Genomic DNA, 22,530 nt, shown 5'->3' with positions numbered 1-22,530 from the left:
TAAGGGGGTTTGCCTTTTCATTTCTTCAAAATTCATAAATTAGACTTAAGCCACTTTTGTGGCTCAATTACTATATGATTCATGTTAAACCTACATTATTATGGGATGTTGCTCTTTTATAGGTCTATACAAGACTTGCCAGAGTATAGGTACAAGAAAAAGCAGAGTATCTCGAGGCTTTGCTATAAGAGCATGTGAGAATATTTCCATTGGTAGGGTGCTTTCAATGGCCACCTCTTTGACACAATTGTTTAATACCCTCTTCCTAAGATCTGACTATAGGTGAGTTTCATGACATGCTTTAATCACATGAAAAGAACCCAATTGAGACGTAACAAAGGGTGTCCCAGAACTCAGGGGGTTCACCTCTAAGAATGTATCACGTGCGTTCAAGTGGTATTTTAAAAATCCCTTACACTTACATACTTTTATGAATAAAATGACCTCTTTTTCTTTATAAACTTATGATTTTTTTTCCCAAAATTGCTTTAAAAGACCCCTCCTATAAATGTAATTCTATATTTTTTTGAATTAATATATCCCACTGATGAACTCATATGGTACACTTACATATTTTAGGTGAACCCCCTGAGCCCCAAAGGCAAAGTCTAGTAGGCTAAACATCAAAATGCATGCTTGCCTATCAAGGAGGAGACATTAAACAAAATGAGTTTTATAAGAATGTTTCCTGTGGTAGGGTCCTTTGTAATGGCGAATTCTTTGAGTATTTTCTTTTGTGTTGTAGTCTTTGTAAGATCCAATAGTGGGTGATTTTGAGACATTTGTTAATTTGACAGGGACCTTATTATGGCCCAATTAAAGGTGCCCAAGAAGCAAAGTATCCAAGGTAGAAACTCAAAATGCATGCTTGGCCAAATTTCAAGCAAGCCGAGCTATATGAGAATGCGCATACACTTATACCCGTCGACGAGCCCAAGTCCCGCATTGTTGTACCTAGAAATTTATTCATCAATTGCGGATTCTGTTTTTGGAGCTGATATATAAGCGTTAGTATAGGAGCTTTCTAATTTCTTATACCAATGCTAGCAGTTACTTTGATATTGTTATTTTGATATTTCTTACTATTGATATAAGCATTATTTATTATAAGTGCTGAAATGGTTCACTTGTAGGCGCAGTGCTATGTTATAGCGCTTATATCAACAGTCTAAAAAACGCTATGCTACAGTGATTAAAACGCTATGCTACGGTGATTATATTAGCGCTCTGTAAAGCATTGCAGCACATGCATGGACCGACTAGTGCATTGATGCGCTTGACAGAGAAAGGAAAGCCATACGGCAAACCAGGTTGAGAGAGAAGAGAAGAAAGCAACAAAGTCCACACTATGTACTGGCCAGCTATCTATGATCCTTATCATTATTGATGTTGTTGTTATATGTGTGTATGTGTGTGTCTCCCAAATTCTAGGGAGATAATCACTTTATAAGCTCTGAAGGGTTAATATATGACAACCTTCCAGTGAAATGACTCAAAAAGCCGGTCTGGAGTACTGTGTATGTGACCTCTGCATGCATGCATAGAGCGAGCTGGTTATAATAATACTAGGCCTTTACTTTCAAGGAGGAGGAGTAGTCACTCACTTATCCCTAGAGCGAGGTAATATAATATGATGAAAGGTGATTGAATGAGAAGAAATTGTATTAATTTACACGTATATCACGATCAGTCACAGCTCTCATGACCGTCGGCCGCATAATGCTAGTTGCCAGCTTTCCAAAATGACATATTAACTGCTACTGGAAGCTGGTCGTGCGTTCTTATTATACTTGAAACCACGCAGGCTCGTACAATTCAAACAGCTCTGCGATGCCCTGTCATTAGCAAGCTGCTTTCCAATTAGCATGGCAAATGCGAGCTGGCTCAACGTGGCCGCCGCTAATCGTTCACATTATTAAAAGAAAATAAAAAACACAAAACGTGAGAACTTTTATATCCTTGAGTTTATCCTATTATCTTAAAAGACCTTTTCTTTCTAGCACATGATTGCACGTCCAAACCTTAAACTAAGCCACAGATGCCCTTGTAGTCTCTTCACAAAAATGCTCGAAGACAGGAGTTGAAGGCATTATGGATTTCATCCAGCTATCTACCTCAAACAACCGGTGCCCCTTCCGGTTACCCCTCAACAGTACTGGTGCACTTAATGCATTGATTTGACGTTGAAAAGATGGATTTGACAGTTAAATAGCTGAATGAACTGCTTAAGTAGAGGATAGGAATTTGGAGCAACTCCAATGGCTGGGCGGCTGCTCTGAAGCTGTCTTTTCACGTGCAATCATTTCACCTTTCTACTGCACCCAAATCACATCATTACCGGAAGGGGCACCGGTTGTTTGAGCTAGATCGCTGGATGAAATCCATAATGCGACCAGGCCATACTGGAACGTTTTCTTCGATCCATGGTACATGCAACTCACTAGGAGACGAGGTTGATTGTTTCGAAACATCTACACTCTGCTTGTGTTTAATTAATTCCTTTTTCATTTTTTCCACTCGTCGTGGCCCCCTATTGCTTTGATTAGTTAAAATGATTTTTTAAGTGCATCCACATTGATTAGTCATATAGGTTGCTAGCTAAACGTCTACCCCTTTCCCTCAAAGTGGGGAAATGGGAGATCCTCCATTATGGAAGGATTAATATGCGCCCAAAACCTTTTTTTTGGGTGTGTATAAATTAATTAGACAACTTCAACTTGTCATTCATTTCTTTTTATTGGGTGGCTTTGATGATGGCACGGACACTTGTTATTATCCGATCTTTGTTTTTTTTTTCATGCTTGCTCTCCTTGTTTTTCTCCTATAGATGACCCACACTCCTTTTTTTTTTTGCATGAAGGTTGATCGTCATCTATGCTCTATCGTCAACAACGACAAGGTCGGTGCTCTTGTTCACTGTTGTTGTGTCACGAAGGTGAAACTTCCAGCTCCAATGTTTCGAAGGCCGAATGTAATCAAGCTTGTTCTCGAGTTGTTACTCCTCCGGAAGGCCCTTATGTAGTTCGTAGTCTTCGTGCAGTCAAGCAGAAAGCAAGGCCATTAGGTATGATCATCCGGTGTATGATATTTTCGCTGCATATTTATATCATATTGTGGCGTGATTGATGGATTTTTTTTCATCTGAGTTTGCTCTACCAAATGTGTTGCATGCAGGCTGCATGTTGTCTGCTATGGGTTGTTGCACACTTTGAATGATATGCAATCATTGTGTTGCATATCACAGTCACCCAAAAGCATATATATGCACCCATAATGTTTATCTGATTTCTCTGATATCTTTTCGTTCTACTAGCGTTGTCAGAGTCTGTCGAAAAAGGCAACCACCCTCAGAACTGAGTCTGAACCTTCTATTAAGTGCATTGAGTGTGAACCTTCAAAAAAAATTTGAAGTGTCTATGACTATTGCAATAGGAAATGCTAACATAAATGTGTGTTCCTAGGAACCGCTTGAGGAATTTGTAAGAATGGAATGTTTGAAAGGTCTGTTTGCATTAGAAAAAGGAGGCACTCTTAATCACTCGCACTTCAAGATGGTAATCACTATCATGGCTCTTTCACTTATAAGCATTGGTAAAATGATCAAAAGGTACTTGGGTTCAAACCAGAAGGTGCTATAGTCATGTGCAGAGGTCTGCACCAAGTTAGAATGCATACGTTTAAAGGCATCATTGGGTATTGCATGAAGGACTTGCACAAACCTCATTTCAATTTCTTCTCGCACAACAGCTCTAGAGGTTGGCATCTTTATGTTCATTGCGAACAAGCTGATTTAAAGATACTCATAGTGCTAGGTATTTCACTCTAATGCATGGCTACACCAACATCACTACAGATGATAGTGACAAAAATGGTGATGCAACCTATGATGATTCCAATGAACATGATGCAGAAGTGGGTACGCAAAGCAATCCCATCATCATTGATGATGACGAGGAAAAATCTAATAACCAACAAGACTTCAGTCGAGCATATCTATCTGTTTGGTAGAAAAGCGAGAAATTCAAAAAAGCCATACGGTTGATGGTGATGAATTTGTGCTGTTGTCCCCACCAATGTTTGTAAATGTGTTGGCCTCTCAGAGGAAGATGCGTGCTTCATGAAGTTATGTTAGCTTTTGGATACTTTGTTGATGTAATTCAATATTAGATAAAATGGAAAAAATCTTGCATTATTCTGGGAATGACACTTTAAAATTCAAAAAAGGCATTGTTGATGGTGATAAATTTGAGTCTTTGTCACCATGTGTTTGTAAATATGTTGTCCTCTCTCAGAGGAAGATGTGTGCTTCATGTAGTCATGTCAGCTTTTGGATACTTTGTTGATGTGTGTCCAACTGGTTTCTCTCTTAATCCATTAAAGAGAAATACTTTCTTATGCAGTGTGCGATGTACATGGCTGTAAATATCACACTTGGAATAAACTTTTTATCCTTTGGTTTTCATTCATATCAAAACTTTTTATTCATTATTACAAATTTTCATCCTTTTTACTAAAGTTCATTCTCGATAATTTTGTGCCCTCTTCAATTTAGTTAATCTCCCTTCTTGTTTACTAAAGTTTCATCCTCATTAACTAACTACTCACTAAAAGCGGGCTGTTAATTAATGCACACTTGAAAAAAAACGTCAATACCACACTTGAAAACAAACGTCAATATCACACTTGAAAAAAACATCAATCTCACACTTAATATATTCATGAATTTCACACTCCAAAATCGATAGTCTGGAATTCGTGTTACACTATGTTTTGCTTTACTGAAAGCCTTATGGCTCTTGCTAGACTCGTCCAAAACTAATGTATTCAACTTGTATTGGCCCCATAGCCTACATATAGACTCCCATGGATGTTAATACCACCGTCATTATCATTTGTGTGTGTAGGCATGCATACATATGTGTGTGCATTCACTTTTGTGAGGCATGTAAGTGTAAAATAAAAAGTTATGTTATATTATAATATGTAGATTATTAAGCATTATCCTCAGCCTTTAGAATTGAGCGAGAATCAAGGGATTGTTCTAATTCAAGTCCTTTGTGTTTTGTGATCAACAGAGTCCTAATTCTTGATTGTTCCATGGATTTTCTCAACACCTAAACACTTATCTTATGTGAGTTGCAAATAAAACTTTCAAAGTAAGTGTATTGATCACATGAGTCCTAATTGATCACATGAGTCCTAATTGTTCCATGGATTTTCTCAACACCTAACTTAACCACTCACAATACTTAGCTTATGTGAGATAAAACGTTCAACTATGTGTTGTGATCATATGAGTTGTAAATAAAACTATCAAGTATTGTGTAGTGATCATATGTAGCCTCCTCTTTATGGATATGTAGCTCATATGTAGCATCCTCTTTATAGATATTGTGTAGTGCTCATATGGATGCGTAGCCTCCTCTTCATAAATATTGTGTAGTGTGCATATGTAGCCTCTTCTTTATGGATATGTAGCCTCCTCTTCATAGATATCCCCCTATTTAATAGGTTTTTGGTATTGGGTTTGAAGTAATCCTAGTGGCAATTCAAATTTAAGTACTGTTTTTGGGCTATAACCTAGTTCATAACACCCATGTCTCCCAAAGTGCAGGTACTACCTTATTGGCATGTAAAGTTAGTACCAGCTCTAGCACTTTTTTTAAAAAATCAATAGCCTCCCTTTAAAAAATATATAAAAAAGAGATTGATTGACGTGTGATTGATTTCTCTAAAGCAAGGCCAACCTGGCGCTTGTTGAAAAAATGTGTAGAGAAATGTTTTTCTTGTTGTAATTTGTATCCAGATCACACGATGGCCGAATGGCCTCGGGGTCCTTAGCGTACGGGAATGCAAGACCTGCAGGCTGCGGGGCATGCCCATCACGCGAATGATGCAGGCAAGCAGACAGGCCCACGCACGACAAGACAGCGACCCAGCACGGCGGTACGAGACCGTACGTGCAGGTAGACTACGGACTCCGGATCCAGTCAGAAACGTATGGCTACGGTACCACCAAATGGGATCATTTAATGCAGCTTTGCATGCAAAAGATAATTGGGTTTGGCCTCATCAGCAGTGAGCGCGCGCACACACAGACCAAACCGTCCGCCGGCCTTTTACAACGCCATAGATAGACCTCCACTTTGCGCAGCTGTTCTCGTCTCTCTGCATTGTCCTCCCCGCGCCGCCCCGCCCCAGCTCCTCCTTGTCCCATGGGTCGTTGGTGCTCAACCCTTCGAATCCTCATCCCTTCTAATTTTCCCACAAACTATAAGAGACGTTTCATTCACCTGCCTAAATTACAGCAATCCTGCAAGTGTAGTGGTGACGCCGACGCCTCCTGCGCTCCCAAAGGTTACCTCCCCATCCGAATAGGGGACACATCCCAGCGTTATCTTGTTAAAGCCATCCACCTCAATCACCCTCTCCTTGCAGAGCTTCTCCACCAATCCGCTGAGGAGTATGGATACTCTCAAAGAGGGGCCTTGCAAGTGACCTGCGATGCAGACACACTCGAAACCATCCTTCGTCTCCTAGCTGGCACTACAACACGGAGGTGAGTTTTCCCTTTCTCTCCCCCAACATTTCACCTTCAAATTGCCGGTTCATTCTTGAGAGCACGGTTCCATGGAGGCTCCCATTCTTTTGATTACTTTCTAGCGGTTTGATTTGTATTTCGTACAGCAGAAACGTCTACAATCATCGAATCCTGCCGCTTCGATGTGGTCCTCATGTTTTGTCCACACCGATTGCAGACTAGTTATCGGGAATTCCGAGCGAAAGCGTAATGTTCACAATAAAGAATCCGTGATGTATATTTACTTATGAGGGAAATGATAATATTCAAAAAGTAGTGTTGTGGAAATATGTTCATTGTTGTTACCATACACATTGCCTTGACATCTCACTCAACGGAAACTTGCCATGATTAGATGATTAGGACAACTTTTTTATAAATTGCATTTCTTACTACCGCTCAGCTAAACTTTTTTTCTTGAGTTGAAAATATAGCCGGCAGGTTCGGCAGTTTCACTAACGGTAGTGTGAATCTAATTCAGAGACTAAGGATAATATATTTGCATGCAATTCTTGGAAAATATGGATCCCAAATTTTCATTTGCATTAATTGATTGATATGTTGAAGTATATGTCTTTTTTAACCTAAGGAAAGGAGGGTGAATTGAATGGTTCACATGTTTGACACGTGTATAGTGTGGGTTTGACGCGTGTAGGGTGGAGGTGATGTTTTCGGTCACTGCCCTCTTTTCTCTCTCTCTCTCTCTCTCTCTCTCTCTCTCAGAGAGGTTGCACGAGACACACAAGGGTGAGACGATGGGTTCACGAGACATACAGGCGGGAGAGATAGAGACGGAGAGAGGGTGGTTGAGGAGGGCTAGGCGTGCTTGACAGGTCGTCAAGGAGGGCTATGAGCGCTGGGCGGCCTGTGCCAGAAGAGGCAAGACCTTGACATAGGGCTTCGGCCGCAGAAAGCACTAGGCAGTGTCAGCGTTGTGAGCGTGGAAGGCGAGAGACGGCCGAAGCGTAGGTTAAGCTGCTGGTACACTAGGGTGCTGAATAATTAATCGGGTGCGGCAGCACCTGATTAATTATTCAATATATTGACATGCAATTCTCGAAAATATGGACACATATTTAATAGCATTAATTATATTATACATGCTAGAGTTTGAAGACATTGGCAGGCCATGGCATTACCAGTTGGGCACTACTAATATGGGCACAAATTTTTTTAGCATTAATTGTGTTATATATGCTAAAGTTTGAACACGTTGGCAAGCCATGGTGTTACCAGTTGGGCTACATTGCACTACTAACATGGGCATTGCTTAAGCTAGAGGGGTGTTCATGAAAGACATTTTTTTTGAAACTTGTAGACTTATGTCATTTTTTTGGGAAAATTTGCCAATGTTTGACCTAAATTATAATTAGAATTTTATACATTCTTTTTTAAAGAAATTAAGAGAACAAGTTCATTGTGTGTAATTTGCATGTGTTCTATGAATATCACCTAGAGGTTTTTCAAATTTGAGAAGTCCACCTCAAGTAGAAAAGTATATCTCCAAAAATTTACAAGAACCATATATAACTAGATGAAAGGATATCTCCAAAAATTTACAAGAACCATATATAACTAGATGAAAGGATGATGACACTTCAGGCATTGAAAGAGGTAATTGATGGAGTTCTTTTTTCTATTTAAAAGATTCATTTGTTTGGTGGGAACTCAAATTTTTGGAGGTGTATGATCAAAAGCTAGCATAATGACAAATTCACATATTATTTATTTTTTTCATGTTACACTATTAATTTTTGCTTCATGCCAGTACGAAAAGTGGGGGAAGACAGGGTGGAATTTTTGGAGTCATCATTTGACCCGTTTGAAATGCCGGGTAAGGGTCAAAATGATGGATATACGGTTGCCCTTTTGGGCAAGGGGTCGTCAAAAGGGCATACAAGTGTCGATAAGTCAACCGAGGATCAAAATGGCCATCATACAACCCTTCTTTGGACACGATCAAAAGGACAAGGATGGGTCAAAAGGATAGCTCTCGGCCACCCTTTTTAATGAACGAGGTGTGGTAAAATATGTGTTGAGATATCGAGCTCATCTAGTGAGGCGGTGGACACTGATGGCCCACCGCCTGGGAGATAGGCCCCACACTTACACCACTGGTAGGGTTGGTGAGATCATGGGTGATATACGGCCAGTGGGATGACAGGCTGTGTGACAGCTATTCTAGAAAGTGGCATAGTTATAGCGCCAGCTCATTTAGTTGGGTTCACACTATAGAGAACCCTAGTATGTATTTGGTTGAGTACCTTTTCATATGGCTGTACTCTTATCTTTATATATGGTATGTTGAGTGTTGAGTGAAGAAAAAGAAGATTTTCAGCCTCTCACCTTGTGTGTTCTCTTTTAGGTTTTTCTGAGTATGTGTGTACTTACAAGAGCTCAAGCTCTCTTCTCCTCTACATCTTTTCATGGTATCAGAGCCTGGTTCATGCTAAGGGCTGAGCTGCAAGCAAGAGAAGCACAGGAAGCAGTATGAGGGTAAGAGCTTCATCTACTCTTCCCTATTTGTGTTGGCGACTACACCCTCATCGGCAAAAATGATCTCTGATTGAGGAGCTTTCTTCGCGGGAGTAAAGCTATAGGGCAACTATATTGTTCTATTGGACGTACTTTTTTCGGCCAATAACACGTTTCAGGCGCGTTACGACCTCCATTTTTCATAAAGCAGGCGATTTCGAGCACTGCGGGTAAGTCATCGATTCTCTGCAGAACTCTGTTTTAAGAACTGTAAGAAGACAGATTGGTTGTGCAGATATTGTGTGTGCTGCAAGGAGGTCAACAGTTGCCATTGGGTGTATGTATGCACATTGAGGTTACTGGTTGTGACATTTGAGTGTAGTATAGTACCGCTCTGCAGAAAATATAGCAGTTTGTGCAGGACAAACCAGAGTGCTGTTTCTGGTAAATTTGTGTGTCTAGCAAGATGTCAAATGATGGCATAAACCAGATTGTTGCTGAGAAGCTTGATAAGAACAACTTCCATGCTTGGAGGTTCAGGTTGACGAATTTCTTGATGGGAAAGGGTTATTGGGACTACATAGAAGGTGAGCATGAAGAGGCACCAGAGATATCGGAGATCAATCCAACTACTGTATATGTGAAAGAGTTCAAGGATTGGAACCAAGGAGCCAGAAAAGTTATGTATTGGCTCTCTATCAGTATACAGGACATCATGATAGGGCACATTCAGCATGCCATGTCTCCCAAGGAGGCGTGAGACACCTTGGTAAAACTATATGAAACGAATACCAAGGCACGAAAGATACAGTTGAAGAATGAACTTCATACTGTGGAGAAAAAGAGTATGTCTGTGAATGACTATGCATTGAAGATCAAGGGTATTGTGGAATCCCTTGCATCTATTGGCATTTCAGTAGATGATGATGATAAGGTGGAAGTCTGTCTACGTGGTCTCGGGCGACAATATAAGGCATTCAAGACGTCTATTCAGACTCGAGAAAACATTCCTAATTTCACATATTTGGTGTCTATGTTGATTATATAAGAGAAGAGCTTAGGTGAAGACTAACAGTCTTCACAAAATAAAAACAGTTCAGAGCAACAGGCCTTCTACACAAGTTCAGAAAGAGGACGAGGTAGAGGAGGCCGTGGACGCGGCCAAGGAGGTGGCCGAACAAGTAATCTGAATTATGGCCAACAGCAGCAACAACAGTCCCAGAATTCACAAAAACAACAACACGCAGGTGGAAGAGGCCAATTCAGAGGCAGGGGGAGTCAAAGAGGTCGTGGAAATTGGCAAAGACAGTATAATGATACACGTGGATGCTTTTATAGAAAGCCTTGTATGGCTTAAAACAAGCACCAAGAGCATGGTCTAACAAGATTTCTGAATATCTTGTCACTATTGGCTTTCATGTAGCCAATGCAGATTTCGAGACACAGTGATAGAGGGGTTGTGCTTGTTGTCATCTATGTAGATGACTTGTCATTACGGGGGACCATGATGCCGAGATCTTTGATGTAAAGATCTTGCTTAGACAGAAGTTTGAGATGAAGGATCTGGGGGAGCTCAGATATTTCTTGGGCACTGAGGTGATTAGGTCACCACATGGTATTGGATTACTGTAGAGACAGTATGGCTTAGACATGTTGTCCAAGTATGGTATGACAGGCTGTAAGCCTATCTCAGTGCCATTAGATCAGAATAGCAAGTTGAGTCAGATTCAGGAGAGATTTTGGAGGATCCTACTATGTATAGGCGCATAGTAGGAAGCTTGATTTACATGACGATCACCAGGCCAGATTTGAGCTATGCTATTGGGTTGGTGAGTCAGTTTATGCAAGTTCCACGGAAGCCGCATTTGGATGCATTGAGACGCATACTGAGGTATGTGAGGTCTACTTTGCATTGTGGACTATTTTATGAAACTGGGACAGAGATATGTATACATGGGTACACAGATGCTGATTGGGCTGGTAGTATCTCAAATAAGAGATCTACTAGTGGCTTCATGTTTTCTTTGGGGAGTGCTACTGTGACTCGAAGAAGCAGCCTACGGTTGCTCTATCCAGTACACAGAGGCCAAGTACAGAGGTGTTGCTATGGCAGCATGTGAGATAGCTTAGTTGAGAAAGCTACTTGCAGATTTGGGTTTATCAGTGGATAGACAAGTTGTCATTTTCTATGACAACATTAGCAATATACAGTTGGCCAGTTTTTCATGCTCACACGAAGCATATAGAGGTCCACTACCATTTTGTCAAAGAGAAGGTTTTGGCAGGAGACATTGACCTTGTTTATGTCAGCACATAGGATCAAGTCGCTGACATCTTCACCAAAGCATTGGGTACAAAGAAGCTCCGCAAATTCAAGGCTTCGCTTGGTGTACATGAGATGGACTTGAGCTCGAGGGGGAGTGTTGAGATATCGAGCTCATCTAGTGAGGCGGTGGACACTGATGACCCGCCTCGGGGATAGGCCCCACACTTACACCACTGGCATGGTTGGTGAGATCATAGGTGATATGCAGCCAATGGGATGATAGGCTGTGTGACAACCATTCTAGAGACTGGCATAGTTATAGCGCCAGCTCATTTAGTTGGGTTCACACTACTATAGAGAACCCTAGTATGTATTTGGTTGAGTACCTTTTCATATGGGTATACTCTTATCTTTATATATGGTGTGTTGAGTGTTGAGTGAAGAAGAAGAAGATTTTCAGTCTCTCACCTTATGTGTTCTCTTTTAGGGTTTTGTGAGTGTGTGTGTGCTTGTTGCAAGAGCTCAAGCTCTCTTCTCCCCTGCATCTTTTCAACATGTAATCATGCATGGTCATCCTTTTGGACAAGGGGTGGTCAAAGGGGAGGCAAGTGTTTAACAAACACGTGCGCGATTACGCTCTTCATGTTAGAAGACTAGGTCAAAAGGACAGCTCTAGGCCACCCTTTTTGGACGAGGCGTGGTAAAAAGTGTACTCAAGCAGTAAAAGGGTGGACACGTGGTCACCCTTTTTGGACACGGGGTGGGCAAAAGTGTTTAGGCAAACATGTGTCCAATTACTCTCTTTATCTTAGAAGTTACGCTCTGCGCTCTGATAGCCTATAGATTAAAATTATTCAATGAATGTAAATGGGTGGAAAGATCTATTTCAAGTGATTCTAAGCATCATGTGGGCATCATGTGGAAATCATGATATTGTGAGCCACATGGGCCGATTGAGAGAATGAAGGAATGAAAAAGTGAATCAAGGAGATGATGTGATCTCTTGTGATGGATTAGCATCAACATTTTGACATAATAAGAATGCAAGAAGATGATTAAGACTTATGACAAAACTAGAGCATACTGGCAAAACAAGAGATTTAGCATATTAGCATATTGACATAATAAGAATGCAAGAAGATGATTAAAACTAATGACAGAACTAATAACAAAACTAGAGCATATTGACAAAACAAGAGATTTAGAAGAACTGTTGACCTGTAACCCAAGTTGGGACCCAAGCCTAGTCAAGAAACTCAATCGTTAGTAAGGCGAAGAATCCAAGGGGTGTAACTGTGTAAGCCTATTGAGCCTGTTTATATCGGAAGCCTGTTGGTATCTGGAATGTAACTAATTCGGCCGCTTTAAGAAGCAAAGCCGTTGATGTAATGAATCAAGCAATCTGAATGAATTCAACCATTTTTTGTTCTTCGTATTACTATGTTACTTGTGTTTCGAATATCTGTCTATTAGTCTTTCAGAAATGTGCGTATTCTGTTTAATCATATTCATGTTGCTAATAAAGAATACCCACAACACTTTGATGACCATGATGTTTTTCTATCATCTCTGTTTTTGTGTTGTTATTACTGGGTGATCTGCAAATCATGTATTCCGTTTTTTATGGGTGCCCGGGTGATTTTCAAACGAGAGGAGCTCCTGGAGTGCCTAGGGGCTTAGGAGACGGAGTTTACTATGGCATTAGAGGCACCCCGACCGAGCATTCATTCATCAACATTTGGCTATGTCTCCACTTCAAGTGGTTTATCTATAGGGGACGATGGTGGTATAGTGCCGCCCGATCCTCCGCCATCTCTGGAATCATTCCACGAAGCAGTATTAGCCCTGGGGCTTCACCAAAAAATATGTAAGTGTAGTACGTGAGTTTATCAAGAGGGGTATATTAATTTTAAAAAGCTACAAAATAACATTTATAGGAGGGGGGTTTTTAACCAATTTTGAAAAAAAAAACCATAAGTTTATGAAGTAAAAGGGGTCATTTGTTCACAAAAGTATTAAGTGTAAGGGGTTTTTTAAATACTCTTTGAACGCACGTGATATATAGGATTTTTTCATAGTGCACCCCCTAAAGATTTTGGTGGGACCACCAGCTCCACCACCCTTACCCACACCGGTTAAGTTTCTTCAGTACATTCCAGGTGCACGATGACGCTACTTACAATATCTTATCACATTGTTGGTGGTTCTCGTCATGGCCGTAAATCACCCTAAGTTCTGGGGAGAATCTTTCCAAGATGTTGATGCTCATATTCTATTGTTTGAGAGTGCTTACATTGTTAATGTGGTCGAACCGGTGGATACAACTTTGAAGAAGGCAACCTTTGTGCCTACATTAAATAAAAAGGCGGCGCTATGGATAGCTTAGTATGATGCATCCTATTTCCCACATATGAGGCAGTTCGGGATGCATTTCTTCTCTGCTTTCGTGAAGACAAAACTTCGGTTCATGTCTTGGATAAGTTGTCTCACATCAAACAGAAGAAGATGAATGTTGAGGACTATGTGGCTAGATTTCGGTCCCAAGATCCCAAGAGGGGAAGATCTTGAATGTTACATCATCCGCAGGGGCGGAGTCCTCAGTCATGGCAGTTACCCGATCTCACGTCTGTGTCCAGGAAACAGGAGGATGTTCCGAGTTCAGACAAGAGAGGCAAAGGGAAGGTATTGATTGGGAGGAACAGAAGCACATTCGGACTAAGGTACTGAAGTGGATTGAGACCAAGAAAGCTCGGAAGGATGAGCAGAAAAACACGATCGGCGCCAGTACTCCTGTAAGTAGCTGAGACTAGATCGCACTTCATTGATGGTCCAGATAAGCAAGTGATCGATACCAACAAAGGAGCGATCGTCCGTTGCCTTGCCACTGGTGTCGGGAGGGTCGGTGAGTCCCAATGGGAGGACCCTGAAGAAGTAGCCGATTCATATGACGGTGGAGCAGCCCTTGGCACTTGTGTCCAATTTCGGGCAGCAGTTGGACTCTGATGCTATGACAGTACCCGCACAAAATCCCCAATCTGCTGTCACAGAGGTGTTTCCACACGAAAAATGGTTGTCCGGATGGACGGGGATGGTTTGGCCTCTCCGGTCATCGTAGATGAATCCGTCCCAGTCACCACTGTTACTCTGTATGGAGAGACGATCTCGGAGGTGCTGCTTAATGAAGGATTCGGGGTCAATATCAGTGGGAACCAGCTCCATTTGCAGTCAGAATGGCGGATTAAGGTCGTGTTCAGCCACTTGGGTTGAACCGGTGTTTCTTTTACTGTGGCAATGGGTGGTTCTACATTTGGCGGATCACATCAAAGGGAATTACCTGCTGTTACTTGGGCGACCTTGGTTACGGCAAACTTGGGTTAAGTAGGATTGGGACAAAGATATTGTCACCATTCGGAAGGGGAAGAAAAAGATTAAGTTGCCTGTGGTAGTCAGGAAGACGGTGGATTCTCCTGCTCAATCGTCCATCGTACAGGGAGTCAATATGTTGGAAGAACTGGACACTCATGAGAGGAGGAAATATGTTGGAAGGACTGGACACTCATGAGGAGGATGCTTACTTTGAGTAGAATTCCAACCTGGTCAGCTTGTTGGAGGTGGATGTGGTATCCCTTATGGATAAGTATCGGCTAGGGGAGGAGCCATTGAATATCTAAGTCTCTGACGCAGATTTGGCCGTATCCCCAAAGGACTCAGGAATTTCTGATTTTCAGTAAGTGATAGTAGTAGAGGAAGCTTTTGATTGTGAACTGCAAAAGTCTAGGCATGTAAAGGAAGATGAATCTTGGTTCAAAGGACAAACCAAAGCATGTCTAAGTCAGTGTCAAGCTGAAGGAGTCATTTTGGCAGGAGTTGCAAGCTCTGTTAGTTTCCTTTGTGGATGTATTCGCAAGGAGTTACATGGATATGCAAGGGATTGATATGAGTTTATATCAACATAAGATTACTTTGATGGAAGATACACTACCAGTACGACATCAGAGATATAGAATGAATGCGAATTATGCCAAGAAGGTGAAGGAAGAACTAGATAAGATTCTAAAGTGGGATTCATTTATCATATTGATCAAGGTACATGGTTGTCTCCAATTGTTATTGTTCCCAAGACGAACTAGAAGCTTTGGGTTTGTGTGGATTATCGGAAGCTGAATGTAGCTACCCTCATGGATCCATTCCCACTTCCATTTACAGATTCGCTGCCTGCTGGATGTGATGATTTCATTTCTAAATCACGTCCGGATGGCACCCGAGGAAATGGAAAAGACCGCTTTTGTGATAGAGTGGGGGTGTTCGCTCTGCATGTGATGACATCTAAATTAAAGAATGCCCCTACCACTTTTCAGTGAATGGTGCAGGAAGTATTTGACCTTATTTATGAGGGTTCTCATTGATGATTTCAGTGTGTTGTAGAAGAGTCAACACTTGCATTATTTATTCTTGTGCTTGGCAAAATGTAACGTGGCTCTTGCCTTAGTATGGATCCCCATAAGTGTGCCTTTGCAGTTTGGAGTGATATGTTATTGGGCCATAGTGTTTCTCAGGATGGTATTGTGTTGAAATATACAAGTGAATAGGGTGTGTGCGGGAACAAGCCCTTAGCAAGAGGCTGTAAAAGAGAATCTATAAATGAGTGAGAAGCTGTGAAAAGGTGAGAAGTATTTACTGGGAGAGAATAAAGGCACTACAAGAATGGTCTATACATAGCGACCCTCATATAAATATGAAGAAAATAGCGGGGCTCGCTTTCAGGGATGCTTATGCGACCTTTAAAATGCAGTTGTATATGCCACCATAGTAGCGACCCTAGCAAACTGGAAATGAGTGGTACAAGCATCAAAATTGTGATGCATAACAAATCTTTTTTTTGGGTCATTTATGCATCTCAAATCTTTAAAAAAACGAAAACGTGTATTCAATTTCCTTTCGCCCGTTTCGCGCGCACTGTAGCAGCTTCAAACATTCGCTTCCTCTCACAGCTGATCGTACTAGACCCACATAGAGCAGCGAGTTCCTACATTATTGGCAGTTCTCGTAGACAGAGATGACCTGGAGCAGCTCCAGTTTTCGTGCTTGTGTCATGTGCACCTGCACGAACTCGTCGTACTTTAGAGTAGCGCCGTTGTTTACGGTGCAGATGACGCCCTTGAGCAAGCCCTGAAAGTCGGGTCGATAGTCGCGCAGTTGTAGGTGATAAGAGAGGCACTGCACAACGAGCAGCCGTTGAAGAAAGAGAGCGTGATGTCGCTGGCCGACTGCACGAAGTAGTGTCAACCACGGTGCAAGTCTCTGCCCACCACAACAATAAACTACGTAAGTCCCATTCAAGACAAAGAAACATTCAACGCCCCTCATCTCTGATCAGACTCTATGTGCGTGTGCGTGCGTGTGAAAGGGGGAGAGAGAGAGAGTGCGTGAGTGCGTGTGTGTGTGTGAGAGAAAGAGAGAGAGCGAGAGAGACTGTCTTACGGTGGCCAGGAGTCCTGATAAGCAAAAGTAGGCGTCGTCACGCAAATTAACGCAAGTAGTGTGCAGGCCAAGGCCGTGAGCCGGAAAGCCTTCTTGCTCATCATATTGGCTTCTTGCTCATCATATTAATGCAAGTAGTGTGCAGGCCAAGGCCGTGAGCCGGAAAGCCTTCTTGCTCATCATATTGGCTTCTTTAGTGATAATTACACGCCACGGATACACGAGGTGCAACGATGGTGGAAGGCCTGACCACTCTTCTCTTCTTATAGCTAGTTGGGCACGCTTGTCCGTCTGACATAACTCGTACGGCAGTGTTCCGATCCCTTAGTGTTCTGCGTCGTATGTCATGTTGATCTCAATGCACGCTTGTCCGTCTGGCTACTCTATTCGCGAGATTTTGGACTCTACGTTGGTTCAAGTTGTGGATCATATTCTAGGGTGATATACAAAGGTCCATGCTTGTCATGGCTAGACAAACTCTTGTCCTTAGCCCCTATAAAATGTCAGAGCTCACCATTTTGCATGTTTCTCCTTGAAATCTTGGAAGTAAGAGTTTCATCTTATCGAGTGGTCCAGGTCTTGCAAAGTAACTGGGAACTCTTTGATGGATCTAAATATTTGGTGGTCCCAATTAGTTTCTCCTTAGCCTCTAACCATTCTGGACCCCAAGGTTGCTAAGAGATTGAACCCATTGTGCATCTAGAGGATGTTTGAGATGGTTCCTTGCTTGTCTATAGGGAGGATCACTAGATTAGAGTGAAGCTCAAGGTGAAAGTGACTGGTCATGCAATGAATTTAAGCACTAGGGTCGAATGTCAACTCTACTAGGAGGTAGGACGTGGTTTAAGGATTGGCAATGGTTGGGTGGCTACCAGGATCACCCACAACCAAGAGTCACTGTGCTAAATAGAAAACACTAGTTTTTAATCCTTCAAACTCAAAAATTGATTAATTTTTTAGATTTATTAGTAATAATATGTTTGTTTATTTGGACCACTAGACCCTCCACCCTTGTTCACTAGTTTGGCATTGCTTTGCAAGGGTATTGTAACAAATTATCTTGGTTGTTTTTAGAAAAGAGATTTGTTTGATGATCTTTGAACTTGTTTGAAAACCTCCATGTGTGGGATATTGAACCAAGATGAAATGGGTATTAAGCTAAGTGTAATGTCCTCATGTGTACGTATTTTTTGGGCCCATTTGCCTTGGTGATTTTTAGCATCTACATTTAATGTTGAAAAGTGGGAAGTACTTGGAGGACATAAAAGATTAATTTTGGTCACAAATTGAGTAATTTTTGAGATGTCAATTTTGGGCCTTTTGTGCTATCAGTTGTAAGTGATTTCTATTCTATACTTAACCATGTTAGATAATGATATTGTGTATAACTAATGAATATGCACTTCTCAACCTTTGGGTCCAACTTTGACCTTCTCTTCTCATCCGGCACATGTACATAAGAAATACATCCGAAAACCTTGAAATGCTCAATGTCTAGCGGGCAAAGAAGAAGACTAAGGCTCCTTAGACTTGCTACTATTACAAAAAGAAGGGATACATAATCAAGGATTTCTTCAAAAGGAAGAAGGATGAAGAGGAGAAAGAGAAGGGCAAGGCAAAGCATCTAGAGAAGGAGGTGGCTAACGTTTCTGACACATTATTCTAGAAGTTTCTATGTATGACATTTTATAGCCCGTGGAGCATTTTCATCTTAGTGATGTCTTAGTGGTTTTATCTTAGTGGTAGACTTGATCCAAGAACACCCTACATGGTATGGATGCTTGATCAAGGGAGATTTTTGGCAAATATGTGATGATCTAACATCCATCTTTAGTAGGAAACCATTAGTGGCACCTTAGAATAAGTGGTATAAGGTTAGAAGACAATTGTTTTACTTGATTACTATGCGTAATTCAAGTAGGTGACTCCATAATTATAATAATCACCTTTTAGGTGAGTCAGGTGAGAGACCTTATACACTACAAGAATGGTCTATACATAGCGACCCTCATACAAATATGAAGAAAACAGCGGGGGTCGCTTTCGTGGATGCATATGCGACCTTTAAAATGTAGTCTTATATGCCACCATAGTAGCGACCATAGCAAACTGGAGTTCAGTGGCATAAGCATCAAAATTGCGATGCATAACCCACGTTTTTATTTGGGTCGTTTATGAGACCAAGCTTCTTTAAAAAAACTTCAGCGTGTAGTCAATTTCATTTCGCGTGCACTGTAGCAGCTTCAAACAATCGACTTTCTCTCACAATCCCAAGCTCACGGCCAGCACAGGTAACGTGTGTGTGTGTGTTGGGGTATCGATGCTCTGTGTGGTGTGTGTGTGTGTGGGGTGTGTGTGTGTGTGTGAGAGAGAGAGAGAGAGAGATAGATTTCGACCATAGAGCTTAATGGAGACACCACGGCTGCATTCTTCGGCTTCTTGGAGCTGCTACAACGCTTGTCTTCTCCTGTATGGGTGCTGCTTATGGAACTGCAAGGAGTGGGGTTGGAGTGAATCTATTGTTGGATAGGTCAGAGAGAGAGAGAGAGAGAGATAGAGATTTCGACCATAGAGCTTAATGGAGACACCACGGCTGCATTTCTTCGGCTTCTTGGAGCTGCTACAACGCTTGTCTTCTCCTGTATGGGTGCTGCTTATGGAACTGCAAGGAGTGGGGTTGGAGTGAATCTATTGTTGGATAGGTCAAGTTCAGATAAAAAGGGGCATTTCTGCAATGCTTCATGAAGCTTAATTAGTAGGCTACCTAACAAGTTGTTGGACATTAGCAATGTAGTAAGAGAAGAACAGTTTTGCAATGTGGGTAGACTTCCTACCAGCTGATTTTTGGATAGGTCCACATACTCTGAGCTATCTTGGAAAATAGAACTGGGTGCGCATCCATGGGCGTACCAGGTGCAACATTTTGCTGGGCAACCAATGGCACTTCAGCCTTAACCTACCCACCAGGAGCTCTACGTACATTTAGTTTTTGAAGCTTTTTTTTTCTTTTTCACTCCCAATGATCGAGTTCAGCTCTTCAAGCGGTGCAGACAAAAAGGTATCCTCCTTAACATTCATTAACCGCATGGCATGATGAGGCCTGAGCTAGTGATGAAGTCTATTGTACCAGTTGTCAGGGCTGGTGTGTTGGGTAATTATGGCCTTATTATTGCTATCATTATAAGCACGGGTATCAATCCTAAAAGCACTGCCTACTATCTGTTTGATGGTTACGCGCATCTATCATCTGGTCTTGCTTGCGGGCTAGCTGGTCTTTCTGCTGGAATGGCCATCGGCATTGTTGGGGATGCGGGCGTCGGAGCTAATGGAGCTAATGCATAGCAGCCAAAGCTGTTTGTGGGCATGATTTTTATTCTCATCTTTGCAGAGGCTCTCGCTCTTTATGGGTTGATTGTATCATCCTATCAAATAAAAAAAAAAAGTGTGAGTGAGAGAGAGAGAGAGAGAGAGAGAGAGAGAGAGAGAGAGAGAGAGAGAGAGAGAGAAGGGCTGCCAAGTGTGTGTGTGTGCGTGTGTGTGTGTGTGTGTGTGTGAGAGAGAGAGAGAGAGAGAGAGAGGGAGAGAGATAGGGAGGGGGGCTGTCGAGTGTGTGTGCGTGTGTGGTGTGTGTGTGTGTGTGTGAGAGAGAGAGAGAGAGAGAGAGAGATTTGATTTGATTTGATTTGGTATTTATGTCCGTGGTGGGGGGCCAAAAATGACCCATGGGACCCTCATGTCTAGAAATAGTCTCCCCTTGCGAGGGTGTGATCCGTGTCACCTGTAGATGTTTCCATTAGTAGTTTGTGGTGTTCTAGGATGCGGGTAAGATATGTCCCTAGACCTGTAGGAGAGGGTTTTGTTTTTAGAAGCAAATCTGCAAAAGTGTGGCATCCATGGATGAGCTGCTGAAAATTAGCTCGAATGTGCGCATATGCGGGGCATTTTAGTGTCACGTGAGCTTCATCCTCAAGGGCTTGCATAGTGCATGCTTTGCATATCCTTTTTTCAGCATCAATTTTCAGCCATCCTCCCGTTTCTATCTTAAGCATGTGTGATCTTGTACGCATCAAAGTTATGGCTCTTCTTGCCATATGGGGCATGGGCATGCGGATGTGAACTTGTGCTTCCGGTTGGCTCATTTTGTATGTCCCCCAATATCCTGGGTTTACATTTTTGCAGTAGTAGTCATACTTGGATCTGTGTGTAGTCATTTGCCATTTATTGTGAAGGCAATCAAGTATTGCTATGTCAAAATTCAGCATGCATTCTCTTTCTTTCCTCGTGTCAATCGGCATGTCTACATATGCCTCCACATCCCATTTGGTGAACCACTTTCTGATGTCTTGAACAAGACTAGAGGAAAGAAATTTACTCTTCGGACTTCCTTGTCTTTTGTGGTGCGCATCCAATTTCCCATGCTATGCGGGGGATTCGAGTAGTGGGCATCATTTTGATTTTCAATATGTATGCATGCATTTTTTTTAAGGCTTTGATCTCTAGAGGCATGTTTTTTGTTTCTAGCAATAGCACCGAGTAAGGTGTGGTTTTCTTAACGCCCAAGTGTCTACGTAGAAACTTCTTTTGTATTTTCTCAATCTCATTCCATGTATGAGCTGAAATGCTTGCGCCCCACACTTCTACTCCATATAGAATGGCCTGCACTACACATGTCTCAAAGATTATGTTCTTTATCTCCCATCTTCTGATGTTTTTTTGCATGCACATGTTCTCAAATTGATAGTACTTGGCGTGGCCGGCATCAATTCTATTTCTTACGCATTGTCCCCAGGCATAATTGGATGGAATATCAATTCCCAAGTACCTAAAGCTATCCACTTTCTCAAATGGCTGCCCTTGATATGTGAGTGACATTAGGACCTCAATGGAAGGCTTCTTAGGCCCTTTTATTCGGCAGTTTAAGGAGTCAAACCTTTTCTCTTAAGAAGAAACGTTTTCTAATTAGAAGCTTCAAAACGGCTACTTTATTCGAATTTGAATTTTAGGGGGAAATGGAATTTAAAATCTAGCGGACAAAACCATATCATGTAACATATCTATGGAAAGCTCTTGATGCGTAGATCACAGATCTATAATCTCCGCTCAAATCGGAGCTTATATGTAGAAGTTATGAAGGTCCGAAAATTGTAAAATTGCCTCCCCCCTTTTTGGGGGGAAAAGTGCACCCTTTGACCACTCTTACACCTCTCTTACAAACCCAACATTTCAGTACACATGGCAACCCCCCATTTGGCTATTCCTTAATCACCTTGATTAGGCTTGGGCAAATTAAAGGGCCCAAGAAGACCCCATTCACTTCCTAATGTGGTGGCTGAATTTCTTGTGGATGAGTTCTTATGAGCATAAACTTCGTCTTGTTTACATTGACGGAGAGACCCGTAGTGTCACAAAAGGTGTGTATAGCATTCATCAATTTCTGTAAAGATGCCATGTCATGTGCAAAAAGTACAACATCATCTACGTAGATTAGCAGTACGAGGGTGAGCATTCCAATGGCTGGTCCATCTGTTTCTTCCACTAGTGCTTGAGGGATGAAGTCTTCTAGTTGGTCAATGCATATTGGTCAATGCATAGTCCGAAGAGAGTGGGGGATAGGGGGCACCCTTGTTTGACTCCCATATTGCTTGAGAATTCTTTAGATAAGCCGGTCTGTGTCTTTAACTAGCATCTAACTTGTTGATAGAGTTGTGCTATTGCCACTCTAAGATGC

General features: G+C 41.9%; 1 protein-coding gene and 1 pseudogene across 2 annotated transcripts; both read left to right on the top strand.

Moving 5' to 3' along the window:
• The first annotated feature begins 6,187 nt into the window (after nucleotides 1-6,187).
• On the top strand, nucleotides 6,188-6,922 carry LOC147639907 (indole-3-acetic acid-induced protein ARG7-like). 2 transcript variants are annotated; one of them, XR_015269580.1, is made up of 2 exons: nucleotides 6,188-6,559; nucleotides 6,691-6,922. XR_015269580.1 is itself a non-coding variant. In XM_086822671.1 (2 exons), exons 1-2 carry the CDS (start codon nucleotides 6,216-6,218, stop codon nucleotides 6,761-6,763), a joined length of 420 nt encoding a protein of 139 aa, XP_086678797.1. In that variant the 5' UTR covers nucleotides 6,188-6,215; the 3' UTR covers nucleotides 6,764-6,922. The 2 variants fall into 2 exon arrangements, 1 of the variants encoding a protein (XP_086678797.1); XM_086822671.1 differs by having other exon boundaries at nucleotides 6,688-6,922.
• Nucleotides 6,923-14,387: 7,465 nt separating this feature from the next.
• Nucleotides 14,388-22,492, top strand: LOC147639906 (V-type proton ATPase 16 kDa proteolipid subunit-like; annotated as a pseudogene).
• The last annotated feature ends 38 nt before the right edge of the window (nucleotides 22,493-22,530 follow it).

The sequence above is a fragment of the Cibotium barometz genome, chromosome 3 (assembly GCF_041138505.1).
Source record: "Cibotium barometz isolate CiBa-2024 chromosome 3, ASM4113850v1, whole genome shotgun sequence".
NCBI lineage: Eukaryota > Viridiplantae > Streptophyta > Polypodiopsida > Cyatheales > Cibotiaceae > Cibotium > Cibotium barometz.
This window is presented reverse-complemented; position numbering and strand designations above follow the sequence as displayed.

Bases quoted from the DNA above. Each gene is read 5' to 3' on its own strand.
- LOC147639907 (XM_086822671.1), top strand. From the start codon at position 6,216: ATGGGTCGTTGGTGCTCAACCCTTCGAATCCTCATCCCTTCTAATTTT. The intron at 6,560-6,687 runs GTGAGTTTTCCC...TATTTCGTACAG, and splicing joins GCTGGCACTACAACACGGAG to CAGAAACGTCTACAATCATC.